The following is an 18,339-nucleotide window of genomic DNA, read 5'->3' as shown; positions in this document are numbered from 1 at the left end:
TTTTTGTTTGGTTTTCGTTTTGCTTTTAGCCTCTACATGCTAGGATCACAGGAAGACTTTGTAAGGACAGTTTAAGTTCTCCTGCAAGGTTTAATTTGTTATCATGTAAATATTCCAAAGCAGGCTGCCTTGTGGTTTTGGCCAGCCTTGTGCTATGTTGATAAGAATGATTTACTGCTTAAAATCACTTTACTTTATCCAATTTTTACTGAACTTTTTATGTAAAAAAATAAAATCAATTAAAGAAATTGGCATGTGTGTTCCCTAAAAGTTAATTGAGCATATTTGTGTGTAATGATATCACTGGAAAAAGGAGAGATAGTGGCCTTAGATGTGTGAAGTCCAAGGTTAATCCCTGTGATTGTATTTTATTACAGGACTTGTTCATTCTCCACAGGTCCTACTCTGACTTAGGCAGACGTTTGCCAGGTGACTGACACTTGTAGGCTTGGGATCTTATGACTGTGCTTAGGCATTGGGTCAATTTGCACATGCATTCCAGAGCAAAAGAAGCAGCATCTAGGGCATCTTTGGCACTAGGCTTCTTTATTTTGGTTAATCATCAGTCAAGAGAAAGGCAAATTTATCGTCTCCCTTGATACTTTCTCCTGGGTGGAGAGAAGCATTGAATCTTTTCCCCCCATGGACTTGATTTTTCTAAGCCCACTGGAATGCTTTTTTTGGGGGCAGAGACAGGGTCTCGCTCTGTTGCCCAGGCTGGAGTGTAGTGGTGTGATCATAGCTCATTGCATCCCTGAACTCTTGGGCCCAAGCAATCTTCTTGCCTCAGCCTCTGGAGTAGCTAGGACTACTAGCTAATATTTAAAAAAATTTTTTTGTAGAGACGCAGGGTCTTGCTGTGTTACCCAAGCTGGTCTGACTTCCTGGCCTCAAGTAATGCTCCTGCTTTTGAATCCCAAAGTGTTGCGACACATGGTTTGAAATGCTCATTTGATGTTTGGGTTCCCTAGCTTCCAACTGTGCTCCGTAACACTGGGGTTGGACACTAGAGGACAGAATAGGACCCCTATAAAAGAGGTATAGTACACAGGTTATGATGATAGTGAACATTTCCAGGAAGATGCAGGGCTTCTTGAGAGACCTCTCTCCTACTTGCTGGATCAGTTATCTAGGCAGTGAGAAAGACAGGGGGCTTCAGGACAGACTGGGGCCCATCTTTGCAAAAAGGTTGGTCCCGCCTGTTTCTCACCAGGGTTATTCTGCCCACTGCAGCAGTATTTTTTTGGTTGTTTTTTTTTTTTTTTTTTTTTTTTGAGACAGAGTCTCGCTTAGTCGCCCAGGCTGGAGTGCAGTGGCGCGATCTCGGCTCACTGCAAGCTCCGCCTCCCGGGTTCACGCCATTCTCCTGCCTCAGACTCCCAAGTAGCTGGGACTACAGGCGCCTGCCGCCTCGCCCGGCTAATTTTTTGCATTTTTAGTAGAGACGGGGTTTCACCGTGTTAGCAAGGATGGTCTCGATCTCCTGACCTCGTGATCCACCCGCCTCGGCCTCCCAAAGTGCTGGGATTACAGGCGTGAGCCACCGCGCCCGGCTGCAGCAGTGTTCTTGAGGTCAGGTCAGGTTGTGGCCTGCCAAATCTTTGGCAGGGTGAGTAGCAATTAGAGCAGTCACTGCCTGCTAGGCACTGTGCTGAGCACTTAGAGCTCAGGTTGTGGTCACAGTCCTGAGGCACAGGAATTGGCACTATGATGAGGAAAACTAAGGGTCAGAGAGGTTTAGTAACTCTTTTAATATCCTTGTATTAAAGGAAGTGTTAAAAGAGGGGAAAATCCTTATTTTAAACTTAGACATGCTATTGTTTTCTCATGATACTGCAGCCTTCAAAACTGTTTTAAGCCCCCCCCTCCTTTTTTTTTTTTTGAGATGGAGTCTTGCTCTGCCGCCCAGGCTGGAGTGCAGTGACCGGATCTCAGCTCACTGCAAGCTCCGCCTCCCGGGTTCACGCCATTCTCCTGCCTCAGCCTCCCAAGTAGCTGGGACTACAGGTGCCCGCCACCTCGCCCAGCTAGTTTTTTGTATTTTTTAGTAGAGACGGGGTTTCACCAGGTTAGCCAGGATGGTCTCGATCTCCTGACCTCGTGATCCGCCCGTCTCGGCCTCCCAAAGTGCTGGGATTACAGGCTTGAGCCACCGCGCCCGGCTTTTTTTTTTTTGAGACGGAGTTTCGCTCTTGTTCTCCAGGCTGGAGTGCAGTGGCATGATCTCGGCTCACTGCGACCTCTGCCTCCCAGGTTCAAGCGATTCTCCTGCCTCAGCCTCCCTAGTAGCTGGGATTACAGGCATGCACTACCATACCCAGCTAATTTTGTATTTTTAGTAGAGACGGGGTTTCTCCATGTTGGTCAGGCTAGTCTCGAACTCCTGACCTCAGGTGATCCACTCCCCTTGGCCTTCCAAAGTGCTGGGATTACAGGCACGAGCCACCGTGCCTGGGCTAAAGCATATTATTATATCACATGCACAGATTGTAATTTGCTCAACCCTCCTAACGTCTTGGAATTATGTCTGTTACAGAGAATATTTTAGTTAATGTGCTTAAGCACATTGAAAGGGGGCATTTCTCTTTTCAGTGGGTTTGCAGTGCAGGGGTACAACCACATGCACTGCTGCTTGCAACCAAATCAAATGCATGGTTTTGACCCAAAGCTCCAGCTTATGATGTCTCCAACAGCTGGTGCGTATCTTCCCTGCTTCCTCTCCTGGTTCTTCAGGGTTATTGCCCTAAGGTCATCTGTGGAGGAAGGTGGCTATAAACTTCCGGTTCTTCCTTAGTTTAAGGGTAAGATTTACGGAGTGTTAAGCAGCCCTGGTCAACTATTTCTGAGGGTAGCAGTAGCAGCAGTCTGATGAGCTTGGTACTCACAGAGTAGTCAATCTCAGTTGCATCTTGTGTCAGCAGAGGGACAGGATCTACCTTGGGCCCCACTAGACCATGACTGGAACCCATGTCTTCTGAGTTTGGACGGCTGTGCCTCTGAAGCCTACTTATGCTGGTAGATGCCAGGATAGTAGGCATTGTTTCTTCCTAGGCAGGGCTTGTCTTTTATAGCACCTTCTTCAAAAGGCACTTACTGTGCCAACCTACCTGCCTCTACCCTTTGGGGTGGGCATATGCATGGAGTGCATATGCATGGACTTGGCTGCACCTGCCTTGTCCTGAGCTGCCCAGGAGACCCACCTGTTCTTGGTGTGTGCAGCAACCACATGAGCAGATGTGGAAGTACATTTGGAATGCCTTGTCCTGAGTTCAGGTCTTGTAAAGAGTGTTTTCTTTTTTCTTATCTAGAGGTGACCTGAGGCCCTTGGTAATTAACTGCCCAGGACCAGCCTGCTTCTTGCCTCCTGTCTAGAGGAACAGGCCTCCAGCCTCCCCTTGGTGCTGCTCACAGAACAAGTCAGGAAAATGATCTCGAACCCGGGGTCCCTCAGCACCAACCTGGGAGTGTTAGGTGTGGGGGAAACTACTGAAAGTGTCACCTAAACTTACTGTTCTCCAGCTAAGGAAGTTGATAAAATACCAAGGTAAAATAATCAGCAAGGTAAAAAAGCTTCCAAACAGGATAAAGCCAGCAAATGGTAGGCGCAGGATATGAACTCTGATCTGTGCCTCCAGAGCCCATGCATCTTCTATAGGATCACAGTCCCTGCCATCCCAGGTGCTGCTTGGAGAGGGCCCTCCCACAGCCTAGGGACCCCCAGCCCTTTTCTGGGCCTCTCCCTCATAGCCACCCACCCAGCTGTCTCACAGGCCCAAGGAGCCAGATAGAGCCAGCGGAAAAGTCCGAACCACCTTTAATACGGGTTACATAAGTAGCAAAACCAGCTGAGGCTTAAGAGGAGGTGGAGTAGGGATCCAAAGGGCAGGACCACTCCTCACTGCCCACTTCCCTGCCATATCCTGGGGCCTCTTCTGGAGGGGATGGGTGGGTGAGGGGAAGTGAATGGTGGCTGGATCTTCGGTTTTCTTCTCCAGAACAGAGCAGGCTGAGCCCAGCAACCCCAGGAAGCCCATGAAGGGAAAGATACATGAGATGGGGGTACGGGAGCACCAGAGCAGGCTCCGAGGAGCCAGGCTATGGAGGCAGCACTAATGCCACAGAGCAGCCCTCAGCTTGGGGGCCCAGGACCTGGACCACATCTTCCTGGCCCATGGCAACCAGGGCATTCTCTAGCACCTTGTGGGTGGCGCCACTGCCTTCTTGGATAGCCCAGTCCCTCAGCAGTGTGTAGGCTCGCACCTGGCCTTGGGCCATGATTTCTACAGCCTCAGCCTGGTAGCCCAGATGGTCTGCCAGTCCCCGCCAGCCCTTGTCAGTTTCAACTGACACCTCTAGCAGCCGCTCCACTTTCTCCTGGTGCTGCCGAGGGAGATCAAGGTAAAGTTGGCACCCAAACTCAGGATGTGGTCCTGAGGCAGGAGATATGAGGACCACACAAGGGCTGGGTGGTGAGGCAGTTCTGGGAAAGGGGCTCACCCTGGTTGGAGGCACAGGGTTCCAGACTGCTAGGAGAGTCCAGGAAGACACTGCTATCCCCATGCATCTGGTCCTTGTTGAGACCTCCCAGCTCTGCAGTTCGAGCTTTGGCCAGCTGCTGTCTTTGTCTATGTGAGCGCCAGCTGTGGGGAGAAAGGGAGACCTACCGACCTGCCCCCACCTTCAAGACAGGGAATTGGTTGGGAGTCCAGACAGGGAAGGGGGTGCCACAAGGCAGTGCCCAGACCACCTACCACTTGAAGGCCACATAGGCAAGCAGACCGAGGACCACAGTGGCCAGGAGGGTACAGTAGACTGGGATGATGCGCCTGAGACACTGGAGGCTCCAGGAGGAAAGGGGAAGTATTGGGGTACAGGGCTCCCCCTGCCCCTACCCATACTCCTTCCCTGTCCCTCTCCTGCCTCCTCAGGATCTTACCTGTGGAAGAAAAGACAGATCAGGTCAGGAGCAAGGAACCAAGGCTAGGGTCCCTAGGTAGCCTCACCTAAACTTTGTTGCGGAAAAGGTTTGAAGCCAGTGGTCCCTACTATGTAGAGTCAAAAGCTTATACCACAGCATCAGGAGCTGTCTGGCCTATTTTTCCATTTTCATCTACTTCCCCTTTGCTTACCACTCTGGACACCTTGTCCTTCCTACCCTGTTCTCATAACCTTCCAGACTTCTGCTCTTGCCAATCTCCGTTCTCCATCTGGCATACTGGCAAAAATCTTCTACTCTGGGAAGACTTCCTCGATCTCTTCCTTTTGGGGGTCCATTTGCACTCCTGTCTACCACAGCACTAAATCCAATTTTTTTTTATCCAATTATCCAGGGCACAGGAAGAAAGACCATGGCACTGTCTACCATGGCACTTATGTCCGGTCTCTGCCACTAAGTCTGGACTGTGAGGGCACATTGATTCATGTGGTCCCCACAAGCATCTCTGTGCAAAGGAGGCCTTGTAAATTTTTGCAAAATAAAGCTGAACTGGAAAGGAAGTGTTGTTGCTTTCTTCTGCCTGGAAGCGACTTGTCCTCCCGATCTAGTGCAGTCAGGGTACACAGGATCTGAGAGACTCCAGAACCTGTGGCTGGACTTGGGTGTGACCTACCCACTTGGGGTACCTCTCAGCCTGCCTGGTGCCCATGATCTGAATCAAGGGATGCTTACCCACATAGGCCAGGCCTTTGCTGTGGCTAGAGTTGTGAAGCATGGCTGTTAGTGGGTAATGCTCCCTGGGGCTGTTTCTTGGAGAAGAGGTTAGAGAGTTTTAGGCAGCCCCCAGGCAGGGGAGCTGGGAGCTGCTTCTCTCAGTCCAAAAAGGGCTGTGTGCAGGAGGAATATGGGGGAAATCTCCAGGCCTGACGTTGGCAGTCCCTTGGGGTAGTCTGTCCCCCTTTTCTCACTTCAACCTGATTCACTCTAGCGCTGGACCAGTTTCCTCCTGTGTCAGATGGGGTGGAGGTGACAGAGGTGGTCCCAGCTGGCCAAAGTTAGAAGTGTCAGGTACAATTCAGGATGGAAAACAGGTTGGAAACCACCCTGTCTCAAAGATGTTGCGAAACACTTGGTCTGAGTCCAGGGATGGTAGGGAGGATAGGGGAGACATGCCTTCTAGCTCCATCTTAGCCAGAACCAGGCTGGAGAGACGTACTGGCCAGTGGGAGGCTCACTGCCAGGCTTTTCAGCTATAGCTCAGGAACCCAACATCCTGAAGCCCCAAGGCAGGAGGACTTTCTGCAGTGACCATGCTCGCAGTCCTTCCTCAAGGGTCAGTGTCCAGCCCTCTCCTGATCAGGAACTGGGTGGAATGCTAACTTGGTGGGTTCAGCAAGGGAATGGAGGATACGGGCCCAGAGATCCCCTAGTTGATCCTGCTTCATCCAGAAATTCAGAGAGGGCCTAAGACTCAAAGGATAGGACTACTCAGTCCTACCTGGATCCTATAGGGCTGAATCTGATGGGACCCACTTCCTAAGGTTTGAGGAAGAGAAGCTCCTCGTCTAGACTAAGGAGAGCTTGCCTGGAGACAAGGAATGGAGGAGACACCCGGGAAGGCCCTCCAACTCCCCAGTATCCACCACCACATACTGGGTACCAGTCTATCCCACACCATGTCCCCATGTGTATGGCTAAGTCAGCAACACAGTGCTGTGGCCAAGTGTGTGCGACCTGGTGGCCCTTGCCACATGTGGAGTGTGTACATTTGTGTCACTTACATTAAGGGACCCTGCAAGATCCTGGATGGTCGATGGGCTTGTGACCAGGACGCAGCAGCAGACAGGCCTGGCTTCCGCCCAGCCCACTCTGAGCAGCGGGGACGGAACCCGTCCCACCTCCCATCCGTCTCCAGGCCCACGAATACGCACACACAATGCAACCACCCTGCACACCCACACCACCCTGACTTCTCATGCACACGCCGACACCAACACACACAACACCTGCAGGATCACGAGTCTGGAGATGGGGGACAGAGAGGCAGCCCCCGGCTCCCTCCACTCAGCAAGGGCTCTGCCCCTAACTCCTCCTGACCGGTGGCCGCCAGGATGGATCCACTCAGCAGGGCACGACCGAGCCCTCCGAGAAGACAACGTGGAGTCTCTGGGGTGGTTCTGGCCCCCAACCCCAACCTCGCGACCACAGCAGCGCCACAGGGCGGCCCAAGAAGTAGGCAAGACAATGAGGGGGCAGGGCCAAGCTGGAGGGGCGCGGCCTCAGGTGTTGTCGCCCCCGCCCGGCGAAGGAATGCAAACGCGCTTGCGGGACGCCTGGCCGGGTTGCGGTCTTGGACGAATGGCGTGAGAGGGCGACCGGATGAAGAGATGGAATCTTGGGGAAACCACGAGCCGGGGCGAGATGTGGGGCAGGGGCTGCACGGCCGGGGAAACTGAGGCCCCAGTTCAGCGACGGCCACGCGGAGGGGGGCGAGTGAGCCCAGAGGGGGTCACGGGCCAAGGGAACGCGAGCCAGGCCAGACTGAGACCGCGACCCGAGACGCCGCGCGCGCACGCACAGTCGGAGACAGAGCAGCTACAAAACTAGGCCAGGTTTATTGCCGATAAGGGAGAACCGGGGCCGCCGTTAGGAATTAAGGCCACAGGCGGCCCTCGTGCTCTGACGAAACCGGGACTTGGAAGCCGGGGAACCCCGACCCAGACTGTGCAAAAAGTGCTGCTACGGCCGCAGACGCCAGCGCTGACTCTCAGGGCCGCCCCTCAGCCGGCGAGGGGCAGGACTTCCGCCCGCCAATCCCTGAGGGAGTAACATCGCCCGCCAATCCCTGAGCTGTGCAGAGTGGGGCCCCGCCCACCCCCTGGGCGGCCCACCCCGGGGTGTTCCCGTCGACTTCTGGGCGGGGCCTTCCGGGCCAAGCCCGTCGGGGGCGGGGCCCGAGCAGCCGGACTGGCCAGGTTCAGCGCGCCTCAGCAGGGTTGTATTCCGTCTCTCCCGAGGACACCTGGGAGATCCGCCGCGCGGACCGCCACAGCTTCCGAGCGAACTGGCTGCTGCGCACCTGGTGGGCGTAAGGGTTGAGTAGGGTCAGCTGGGACCGCCGCGCTGCGCCCCGCCCCGTTCGAGGGGCCTCCCCACCCTCGCCCCATCCTCACCTCAGAAGGCTGCCCGGCGCCCACCACGATGAGCTTGCCGTCCTCCAGGCCCACCAGCACGTGGCTGCGCTCCTTGGTCACGGCCACGCTGCGGATGGCCACCTTCATGGGCAGGGGAGGCGCGGCCGGGAGCAGTCTGGAAGGGAGAGGGGATATACACCAGCTTGCGACTGCAAGGGGGCTTTGCGACCAGCAGATATCCCTTATCCCATATACCCTCTCTGTCCTCATTTTAAGGATGGCTAAATTGAAACTTTTATACACAAAGAAATCTCTCACAACTGTGGCTAAGCCGAGGCCCAGGGCAAGACCTCCCTATGGGAAGATGAGGGGACAGGTAACAAACCTTGAAATATGTGCCCACAAACATGTATGGTGTGTGGATTCCTAGGGGGAATCCCCCCCGCTTTATTCTACACCAATGACCACAACCTTCAGGGGCCATGAACTCATAAATGGGGGGGGGCTTACGTGTTTAGTTGGAGGATGTGCAGGGCGCACTGGGCGGTGCCCAGCAACACAAAGTCCTCTGTCACCGTCAGGGCTGTAGGCTGCTCTGCCAGGGGCAGTGAAGCCCGCAACTTCCCATTGACCGAATACAGGTGCAAGGAGTAGGTGACCTGGAGGAAGCAGGGAGTGTCAGCAAGGACAGGATCCCAACTGCCCCTCCATCTTTGCTGGGTACCCCTTCCCCATACCTGGGCCCCAGGACGTTCCCACGCTGAGCTCTGTACCACAATCTGGCCTTCGGACCCCAATGCCAGGTGGAAAATAGGTCCAGGCACTGAGGCACTCGGAGGCTGTAGTGCTGCCACAAACTGGCCACGGCGTACAGTGTGTATGATCACAGCTCCATCCTGCAGGAAGGCAACTTAGGGTCCTGGGCAGGAATCTGGGCTCCAGGGGGATTGCCCAGCAAACTCACCCTCCCCAGGGCACATGCATACACACACCTCAGATCCAGACACAGCCATGTCAAGTTCAGTGTTGATGGCCACACAGCTCACTGCAGCCCCATGCCCATACAGGACCTGCACAGGCTTTGGTGCCAGGCCTACTGACAGACCACCCTGTGGATGACCAGGGTTGGCTTAGGACTGGCCCCTGAGGCTCAGGAAACGAAGGCCTTGTCCAAGACTAGAGAGCTGGAGGGTCATGGAACCCCAGACTTGCTCATGGTAGCAAAGGGAAGGGAAAGACAGGAGGGCAGGACCGGAAGGCCACCGAGGGATGGATGGGCTGTAGGTCTGGGCTATGGGGACCCCACAGAGCTGCCCATCAGGCACACCTGATGCAGGAGCCGCCACACCATGCATGTGGTGTCCCGGGAGCCTGAGATGAGGTAGATGCCACAGGTGTCCAGTGCAAGGCAGGTTACTACATCTGCACGGGAAGGGGAGGGTACAGGCAAAATGGAGGAATCACATCCACCCCGGCCAGCCTCAGAACCCGGCCCCATACCTGCGTGCCTCCAAGGCTGTTCATACCAAGGTGGCGGCTGAGCTGGCTCAACAGCTTGCCACGGGATAGTGCAGTCACTCGCAGGCTGCCATCCCAGTGGCCACCGCTGAATAGCAGCTTTCCGTCAGGGGCCACTGCCAGTGCTTGTCCGCTCACACCACTGTCTGGCACCCATGGGCCACTCAGCAGTCGCTGCGTCCTGACCCAGTGAGGGGGATGACAAGTGAGGCCAGGCCACATGGAAGAGACCCAGGCCCTCAGGGAGCCTGGTCAGACCTTTCCCCTGCAGCTGGCCTACATTCTGATTAGGGAGAGGAATAATTCAGGGTGCAGAGCATTTGTAGCCCACCCCACCCACAGCCCTCTGTCCTACTTGTGGCTGCCCATGGTGGGGTCTTTGCTGAAGCTGAAGTAGTTGCTTATGTTGCGGTCATAGGGCAACCAGCTGTGGGTACCCAGCAGCCCACTGGCACTCACGGTCACCTGAAGGCAGGAGGGGGCAGAGATGGGTTTGTGGCAGAGGCAGAGGGGGAGTGGAGCTGAGCTAGGGCTCTGCACAATGCACTTACCAACAGGTCTGGGGAACCCTGGGTGATGAAGGAGTGGGGCTGCCGGTGGGGGACCAGAGCTAGCACGAGGGGTACACCATCACTGACGACCTGCAGGGACAAGGGCAGGCCTAGCTATGCCTGAGTACTATCAGATTACACTATCTTCTCCCTGAAGCATCATCCCTTCCTTTACCGTAACTCAGTCCCCAGGGGTCACGGAGTAGGTATCACAGATGCAGAGGTCCCTCCAAGCAACAGGCAGAGACTTTAGGAGGGCATCTCAGAAAGTGGGTGAGAAGCTGGGACAGACATGGAAGGTGCTTCCAGAGTATCACACTTAGTTTCAACCTTGGTCCTCCCACCCTGTTATTCCTTGTCCCCCTAGCCCAAAGGCAGGAAGAGAGGGAAACCTAAAAAAAAGTCAGGCCTGGGGGCAACATTCAGGAATGTTCCTGCCTAGGAAGGCGATGGAAGGGGTCCAAGGACAGATCTCCTCCCTCCTGATCTCCCTAAGGCTTTCAGAGCTTGTTAGGTGAGTCAACACTTTATCCTGGCCCTGATGAGGAGGGCACCCCTCCTGCCCCAATACTCTTCCCATGTTTAGCTCATTTTCTAAGGTGCTTTGAAATCAGTGACCTTGATTAGGGTTCCCATCTGCCCCAAGTGGTTGGTAAGGACAGTGGGGTTAAACCCATTTCACATAATATAAAGTTGAGGTCCTGTCTTCCTCTCACCTCTGCAAAGAATGCCTTGAGTTGGTCCAGGTGCTGGAAGATGCTAGGTGAGTTAGTGTCCAGGCGTGCAAGGCGATGGGCTGCTTCCTCAGCTGAGAGCCGAGTTGGATGTGGCTCCTGTGGGCAAGTGGCTGGTCAGCACCATGGCGTGGGCATCCCTGGCCACTATCCTCTAAGCTGGCTTTACCTTCAGCAGCTGACAGGGAGTCTGCCCAAAGTTGCTGATAATACCCTCCAGAGCCTTCCGTTCCCGCTCATCTGTCACATGGTCCAGGTCTACAGCCCCTGGGAAGGTAGGCAGAGCAGTCAGGGCTCCCCACGTGCCCTCTGCATCCACCCCTCCTGATTTTATCCTGGCCCCGACTAGAGTCCAGCACACTGCCCACCCTCATAGGTGCAGTAATAGAAGACATTGAGGGCCTCCTCGGCAGCTGGCCCCCGCTGCTTGTAGCCAAAGATGAGGTCGATCCACTCGTGCAGGTGGGCAGACACATACTCCGACTCCTGGGAGTAGGGAGGCAGCAATCAGTGCAGGGACGGCTGACCCCCCATGACCTTCAGAACCCCGGCTGCCTGCCATTTGCCTGTGGTTGCTTCCTCACCAGAGCCTGGCGGTGCTGCTGGATGAAGTCCTCAGGAGAGCTGGCCCACGGGGGCAGCACTACATCGCCCACCTTCTCGTTGGTCAGCTGGAGACAGCCCAGGTCAAAACCTGGCACAAAGGACTGCGTCAGCTGTCTCCCTGTCCATCCCAACTGCCCCCTGGCCACTCCACCATCTGCTCTCCATCCCCACACCTGCCTGCTCCAGTGCCAGCACCTCACGCCTACCGTTCTGGTTCTCCAGGAAGTCAGGAAAGTAGAAGAATTCTGGGATGAGCTCCTTCACATCGGCAGGGCTCTCCAGGCGTGCCTGCCAGGCTGCTGCCACTGAGTGGAACTGCCGGTCGGAGCAGTCAAAGCTGGGGGAGGGGCATGGGGCCAAGGTGAGGTGGGGAGAATGGGAACAGGGAGGGAGATGCTGTGGCTGGAGGGAAGAAGGGAGCCAAGGGTGGGCCCAGGATGTGGGGAGGACCAGCCTCCTCCCCTTGTCTGCTCCCTAGTCTGCCCACCAGCCCCTGGGCTGTACCGGCCACTCTGCAGCTGGACGTGCAGGGAGGTGAAGGGCTCCACGCGGATAAGGTAGTGCATCACGCCTGCTGCATTGGAGTAGTGGGTGCCATAGTGGAACTTGTCAATGGTCCCCGCTGGGTCCTCAAAGCTTTCATACCTGGGGCCACAGTTGGACATGTCAGCAGAAGCCCTCCCCTCACCTTTCCCTACCCGCTAAGCCCAGCCCTGCCCGCATGCTCACTTCTCCCTCACGAGCTGGGCATGCTTGGGGTTCACCACACCGATGGGCTTAGACAGGTCCCGGAAGACGGCTGGGTTGCTGAGGTCCAGGGTTGGGGACACGTAGTCCTGCAGGACCCAGGGGAACTGGCCGCCCACCCAAGCAGGGGCTGCATGAGGGCCCTGATGGCCTACCAGCCCACCCTGCCCTGCCCTCACCCTCACCCTCAAGAAGGCGGGTACAGAACCTGCCCACAGGTTGGGGGAGCACCACTTAGAGGGGTCCCAGGGGAGCAAGAAGGACTGTCCTGGAACAGGATTCCTTTTGAGGAATAGAGGCTAGGTGGGGAGGGGAAGGTAGTGAGGCTGGGGACCTCTGGGGGTTGGCAGGGAACAGAGGCCAGCTCTTCATTGGCACACCTACCCAGGACCAAGCTCAGGGCTTGGCCCACTGGCAGGTACCTACACTTGGGGGAACCAAGGGCTGATAGGTCAGAGGGGCAGGGGTGGAGGGGTACAGAGTGAGGCCCTCACCACAGGGTACTGAGACAGGTCATTGTAGGTCCGCCCCGCAATGGTGTTGAGTTGCATCAAGTACTCGAAGTTGGATATCTCACGCTGTACCCATTTCTGGGGACAGGGGCAATCAAGATGTGAGCCAGGTGGGCTGTCCAGCACTGCCCCCTGATTCAGGGTCCCAACTTCACATCCCTCACACTCCGGGCTCTCACCTGTGTAAGGCCTGAGGCACGCAGCATCTCCTGGGGGGAGCGGCTGCTTAGGTAGCCTTGAGAGGGAGGCCGTAGGCGCAAGAGCCACGAGTACACCTGGTTCCGTACCTGGGTGTGGGGTGGGATGGGGCCAGGCTGGGGCCTGGGAGTCTGGCTAGGAGATGAGGCTGGGGTCGTGCCCACCTTGCATGGGAAGTTGAGGAAGTAGTTGGCCTGATCGATAAAGAAGAGCTCAAGTGCTGAACGGCGCAGGTTGAAACGCCGCAGGTGGACCTCACGCAGCTGGGCCAGTGGGCGCCGGAAATCATAGCCAATGCCTATGGGGAGGAACAGCAGGTACAGGAATCACTCACCCCAGGCCCACCCAGACCTCAGCCATTCCCTGCCATCTTCCCAACCCACACCACCAGGACGCACCCTCCTCAGTTTCGACACGCTCAGTGCTGCCATCGTAGAAGTACACATTCTGTGTGGTGACCTCCAGCAGCCCTGGGACCACAGCCACTACCGTCACCAGCTGGCACTCAGCCGACAGCACCAGCTTCTCACGCTGCTCATCCAGTTCTGCTGCCTCCATCCTAAAGACCAGCAACCCACCTCAGGCTCTAGGCTCTGAGACCCCCTTCTTCACAAGCCCAAAGGGCATCCAAGTGCCATTGAGTCATGGGGTATATACTCTCATGACTCCCAGAGATGGGGAGGGGCTGTTTAGGGTCCAGAACCTACTGGTCCCAGCCCCTGTCCCCAGCCTGCCACCCACTAGGCTTCTGAATATTTTGCCAGGATGCCAACCCTTGTCCCCTGCTCCCCTCACCCAGCCCCTGCCCACTCCCTGGGCCCCCTTCCCGCTCTGGTTTGTTTCTCAGTGCTGTCCTCGGGTGCCTGGCTGTTAAAAGAGCAACTCAGCCCTGTTAGGAGACTTTCCCACCCCCCATCTGGCTTTGGACAGTCCCTTCAGGGGGATGTAGTCAGGCAGCAGAAGAGGGAGTTGATCCCACAGAGGCATGCACACACTGGAGCAGACCCCTTGCCCACCACCCCAGTCCGATCTCTCCAGGGCCTCACTCACGGGGTCTCCAGCTCAGCCAGCTCATCTTCGCCGAGCTGGTCCTCCTGCAGCTCCTCGGGTGGGGTGCTCACTTTGGCCTCTTTGGTCACTGCCAGAGGCAGTGAGGCCTCCTCGGTGGGTGTCAGGGGAACCTCACCTGCAAGGGGCCAAGGGTACTCAGATGAAGCAAGGCAGGATGGGACACGGGACAATTGAGTTGGGTGGACCCAGCTCAGCATACTCCCTCACCCAGATTGTCACGGAGGGCACTGGCTTCCAGGTGAGGGTCGAAGTGATGGTTGGGCACCAGCTTCAGACGCATGCGTGAGTATGTCTCAGCGCTGGACAGTTTCCAGCGGAGGGTGGGAGGGTCCCTGCAGAATGTCCCCCACGTCATGGAGGCTGTAGACACCCCCATCCCTCACCCCAAAGGCAGTCTGGGGTTCCAGGTGACCCCTCCCTCCCAAGCCCCACCCCTCCACAGTGACGCTGCCTCAAGCCCGGCCCACCTCAGCGCCCATGCCCCACATGGGCTGGCGAGCTGGCGCCACAGCGTGCCCCAGTGCAGCAGGGCTGTGGAGTGCTGGGCTGCCTGCTGCTTCAGCGCTGCCGTGTAGCGCAGCCCCTCCAGGCGCGCCCGCCTCTGCGCAGGTTCCAGCACCAGCTCCTGGGGTGGGGGAGATAGGTCAGTCCCCTGGCTGCTGCCTGTCCTACCCCTATTTCTCCACCTTGTGAGACATCTCCTGGGCGCATGTGTGGATCAGTTTCCCATCCCCACCCCTGTGGCACACCTGGAAGGCCCGACGACTCTGGGCACGCTCCCGCTGGCGCCGCTGCCCACTGCTCATGAGCATGTCATAGCAGGCATTCCAGAAACCTGACATAAGGTCGTGGCTCTTAGCATATGTGTCCATTTCGAACTGGGACATGGTTGGCTGCACCTGGAGGATTGGTCAGAGGAGAACAGTGCTCGATGTGGGCCCCAGTCCCCACTCCTCTTCCTGGGCCCCACCTCCAGGCACCTGTTTGTCGATGAAGTGGCGCCATTCGGGTGTGGCACAAAAAGCCTGGAAGTCTTCAAAGAAGGTGGGGCTGCCATTGGTGGGTGGCAGGGAGGGTAGTCCCCACTGCAGCCCCAGCGGCTCATAGGCACGGTCTAGCAGCGTGCGCACCAGCGGCACCAGCCAGGAGCAGCGCTCTGCGGCTGCTGTGGCTGCAGGTGGGGGCCCTGCCTTATCAGTGGCTGACTCGGAGGAAGAGGTGTTCAGCGCCCGCCCCAGTGCAGCCTCCAGCTTGGAGAGCACATAGCAGGCTTCCTCGCGGCGGGCTGGCACTGCAGTCTGTAGCAGCATGTGCAATCTCACATAGGCCTGGGCATGCAGCTGTGGGTGCAAGAGAGATGAGTGGCACCCAGCCACTCTTGGAGCTCCCCACACCTCCCATGCCCCCTGCCCCCATGCTCACCCTGTGCTCACCTGTGGGTCTTCCAGCAGGATGTAGCCAAGCACAAGCCGCAGGCCAATCTGTGCCATCTCACGGAGATCAGCTGTGCCGTTGGCCAGGTGGGGCCAGGCTCCCAGGCGATCAAGTAGGCTGCATACACCTTCAAAGAGCTGCCACAGACAACGGGTTCCCAACAGACATCACCAAGGGAGGCCAGGAGTCCATGGAAAGAGAGCAAAGTAAAGTGTGCGCTGGGGGCCAGGTAGGGTTTGTGCACACAGGCAAGTCCACGCTCACAGGCACTCATGCTGATGTACCCACAACTGCGCACGTGTACCCATCCACCTCCCAGACCAGATCCCTGCAGCCTTGCTGAACCTGAGTGTTCATGTGGCTCACGCCTCTCTGAGGGGCCGCACCTTCTCACTCCACAGTTCCTGGTTACCATGGCCTTCAGCACACAGGAAGTCCTGCAGCAGACGCAGCAGCCAAAGCACCTGCTGGGTGAGGCTGGCCAGGACCCCCATGGGGGCTTCCTTGATGTCGGTCAGGGCTGACTCCAGCATCATCTCCAGGAGGCTGGCGGGTGAGTGGGGAACTCAAGGGTCTACCTGACTGTCTTCTTTCCTTCCCCCGAGGCTCCCTGAAGCCCCTCCCGCTCCAGACTTGCCCTCTCACCTGCGCTTGATGCAGTCTGGTGGGCGCACAAGTGTGGCTGAGGCCCCCAGCTGGGTGAGCACCGAGAAAACCTGGCCACGCTCCCGCCAGGCAGCCTCATCGCTGCCTTCCACACCACGCCACGTCACCGAGAACAGCACGTTGGTGAGCAGATTGCACAACTCTTCCTCAGAGGTTTGCTGTGGGCACAGGTGGGTGATGTGGGCATGGGTTGTGGGCCGCAGAGGGAATCAGGCTGATGCCCATCCATCCCCAGTCAGCATCCCTCCTGGGGTAGCCACCCAGGAGGCAGAGCATTTGGCTAACAGTGAGCCTGGCACTAAGGGCCTGGAAGAACAGTTTAGGGGTCTCAGCTACTACCTGAGTTCCAGGCAGAATCCTGGGGTCTCGCCAGACTCCCAAGAAGAGATGAGGCAGTTCACATAGAACGAGCAGAGGCCCATCCCCAAACCCAGAAGCCCAGGGCAGGGCCATTGGCGTTTGCTGCCCTTGGACCCTCTGAGGTCTCTGCCCTACAGGCTCTCTTGAGGGCCCTTCTGAAGCCTGGCTGGTGTCACCCACTCTGGCTCGTCATGACTCGCCCTGTTCCAGGAGCCCTCTGGGAACACAACTACAGATGAAAGCTATGATGGGACAGCACAGGCCTGACTGGCAGTGCAACCCTGGTCAGACAGGGCCACACCTTTGGAGAGGCTATACTGCCAGCCCTGTGTAACAGAAGTGTCCTCCCTTGGGTACCATGCAGTGGCAGAGGGTGGGCCCATCTCACCTGTGGGTTGCTGGTGTTCGAGGTATCATCCCCGCTAATGGTGGGCTCTGGGAGGCTGCCGTCCTCCAGCACATTGGAGAGACTGGAGCTGTGGCGGCCAGGGGCAGCAGAAAAGGGCCTCGGCCCATCCAGTGGGGAAGGAGTGCCAGGCTGGCTGGCTGGAGTAAGAGTACCACTGCTGCCGCCACCACCACCAGCAGTGTTGCCTGATCCTACACTAGACCGTTCCAGGCCCAGGTCAAAGGGCATGCAGAATGGGGAGAGAGCATGGTAAAAGCCATCAGGGTCAGGGCAGGGGGCCTCTGAGGGCAGGAAGACATCTGAAGGCTCAGCAGGTGACTCAGTGGGTGGCTTGGGTGGGGCTGGCTTGGGGGAGGTGGGTGACTCTGGGGAAGAAGGAGGGGGACTGCCAGCTGTGGCAGCCTCCAGGACATATAGCCGGGTCAGCACATCCTGCCAGCCAGCCTGTCGGGCCAGAAGGCGCACTATATCTGGCTGTCCATAGATGAGGTGGAAGAGCTGCAGGCAAGAGCACAGCACGTGAGGACGCATCCAACTGCCTGCCCCAGACCCTCATCCGGGGCCTTTGCAGAGGAGGGCTCCAGAGACCCCCTCATGAGACAGGCAAGGTGAAGGCCAGAGGGTAGAAGCCACCCTCCCCCTCCCCCAAAGCTTTTACATCTCATGCTCACCTGGCGACAGATGTCTAGGCGAACGCTGAGGTCAGCCTGGAGGGACAGCTGTACCACAGCCAGCAGATCTGAGAGGTTCAGGCAATCTGGGGGGATGGGTTGGGGGGACCTGAGGGACTGACCCGACTAGGAAGGGTGGGGCCCAGCCCTGGCCCCTATGCCACTACCTTCCTTCTTCCTGCCTGCCTGCCCAGTTTTTCTGACATGTCACCCCCTCCACTTGGCTGTAACCAGGTTGTACCTGCCCCCAGGAACAGCTTGTAGAGGCCCTGGCAGAGCTGGGGGGAAACAGTCCCCTCAGGCAAGCAGGCAATCAGACCCTGGAGACCACACTCCCGCAGCCGGAGGCGCTGGCGGCTCCGCTCAGGTAGCCGCTCGTTCTGCTGCAGTCTGCGCAGGATCTGTGTGGGGGTCATCGGAGGACTGTCATCATGTGGAAGGAGTTACTGTAGGAGGGGAAGTCACCGTGCAGGTGTGTGGCTCAAGAGGCCCTTGAAGGCAGCTTCATCTGCTGGCCCAAGGCCTGCTGTACCTCCTTGAACCCCAGGCAGGGGCCCCAGTGAATGGGATGCCAGGGGAGGGGATGGGCTGGGTGTACCTTGCAGACTCGATCGGGCAGCAGGGGCAGCGACCCTGGCCGCACTAGCAGGGCCAGCAGCACTTCGAGGTTCCCTGGCTCCAACAGAAAGATAGCCAAGGACTCCTGTGCCAGGGAACCGTGCAGCAGGGCTAGCAGCAGGTCCAGCGCACCCACCACCTGGGGATGCAGAGTCTCACACTGTGCCAGGCCCC

General features: G+C 57.3%; 1 protein-coding gene across 5 annotated transcripts in view; it reads right to left on the bottom strand.

Annotated features, from left to right (window-relative positions):
• Window positions 1–7,532: 7,532 nt before the first annotated feature.
• Window positions 7,533–18,339, bottom strand: part of LOC105480377 (neurobeachin like 2) — a 29,517-nt gene continuing 18,710 nt past the window's right edge. For 4 of the 5 annotated variants that reach the window (XM_011739108.3, XM_011739110.3, XM_011739109.3 and 1 more), the window contains 31 exons: window positions 18,146–18,304; window positions 17,789–17,948; window positions 17,548–17,633; window positions 16,856–17,374; window positions 16,087–16,265; window positions 15,828–15,987; window positions 15,441–15,578; window positions 14,988–15,347; window positions 14,757–14,906; window positions 14,475–14,632; window positions 14,215–14,339; window positions 13,987–14,122; window positions 13,335–13,495; window positions 12,918–13,234; window positions 12,721–12,816; window positions 12,209–12,333; window positions 11,984–12,124; window positions 11,686–11,816; window positions 11,458–11,567; window positions 11,242–11,359; window positions 11,043–11,140; window positions 10,856–10,972; window positions 10,140–10,229; window positions 9,944–10,053; window positions 9,597–9,769; window positions 9,398–9,492; window positions 9,063–9,179; window positions 8,808–8,966; window positions 8,581–8,729; window positions 8,110–8,245; window positions 7,533–8,015 (listed from right to left, as the gene is read on the bottom strand). In XM_011739108.3, coding sequence (XP_011737410.2) covers window positions 7,914–8,015; window positions 8,110–8,245; window positions 8,581–8,729; window positions 8,808–8,966; window positions 9,063–9,179; window positions 9,398–9,492; window positions 9,597–9,769; window positions 9,944–10,053; window positions 10,140–10,229; window positions 10,856–10,972; window positions 11,043–11,140; window positions 11,242–11,359; window positions 11,458–11,567; window positions 11,686–11,816; window positions 11,984–12,124; window positions 12,209–12,333; window positions 12,721–12,816; window positions 12,918–13,234; window positions 13,335–13,495; window positions 13,987–14,122; window positions 14,215–14,339; window positions 14,475–14,632; window positions 14,757–14,906; window positions 14,988–15,347; window positions 15,441–15,578; window positions 15,828–15,987; window positions 16,087–16,265; window positions 16,856–17,374; window positions 17,548–17,633; window positions 17,789–17,948; window positions 18,146–18,304 — 4,875 coding nt within the window. In that variant the 3' untranslated portion in view covers window positions 7,533–7,913. Of the gene's footprint in view, window positions 8,016–8,109; window positions 8,246–8,580; window positions 8,730–8,807; window positions 8,967–9,062; window positions 9,180–9,397; window positions 9,493–9,570; window positions 9,770–9,943; window positions 10,054–10,139; window positions 10,230–10,855; window positions 10,973–11,042; window positions 11,141–11,241; window positions 11,360–11,457; window positions 11,568–11,685; window positions 11,817–11,983; window positions 12,125–12,208; window positions 12,334–12,720; window positions 12,817–12,917; window positions 13,235–13,334; window positions 13,496–13,986; window positions 14,123–14,214; window positions 14,340–14,474; window positions 14,633–14,756; window positions 14,907–14,987; window positions 15,348–15,440; window positions 15,579–15,827; window positions 15,988–16,086; window positions 16,266–16,855; window positions 17,375–17,547; window positions 17,634–17,788; window positions 17,949–18,145; window positions 18,305–18,339 lie in introns of those variants that run through there. The other variant, XM_011739113.3, reaches the window with a different exon arrangement.

The sequence above is a fragment of the Macaca nemestrina genome, chromosome 2, assembly GCF_043159975.1.
Source record: "Macaca nemestrina isolate mMacNem1 chromosome 2, mMacNem.hap1, whole genome shotgun sequence".
NCBI classification, from domain to species: Eukaryota; Metazoa; Chordata; class Mammalia; order Primates; family Cercopithecidae; genus Macaca; species Macaca nemestrina.
Note: the sequence above shows the minus strand (reverse complement) of the source record. Positions and strands in the feature narration are given on the sequence as shown.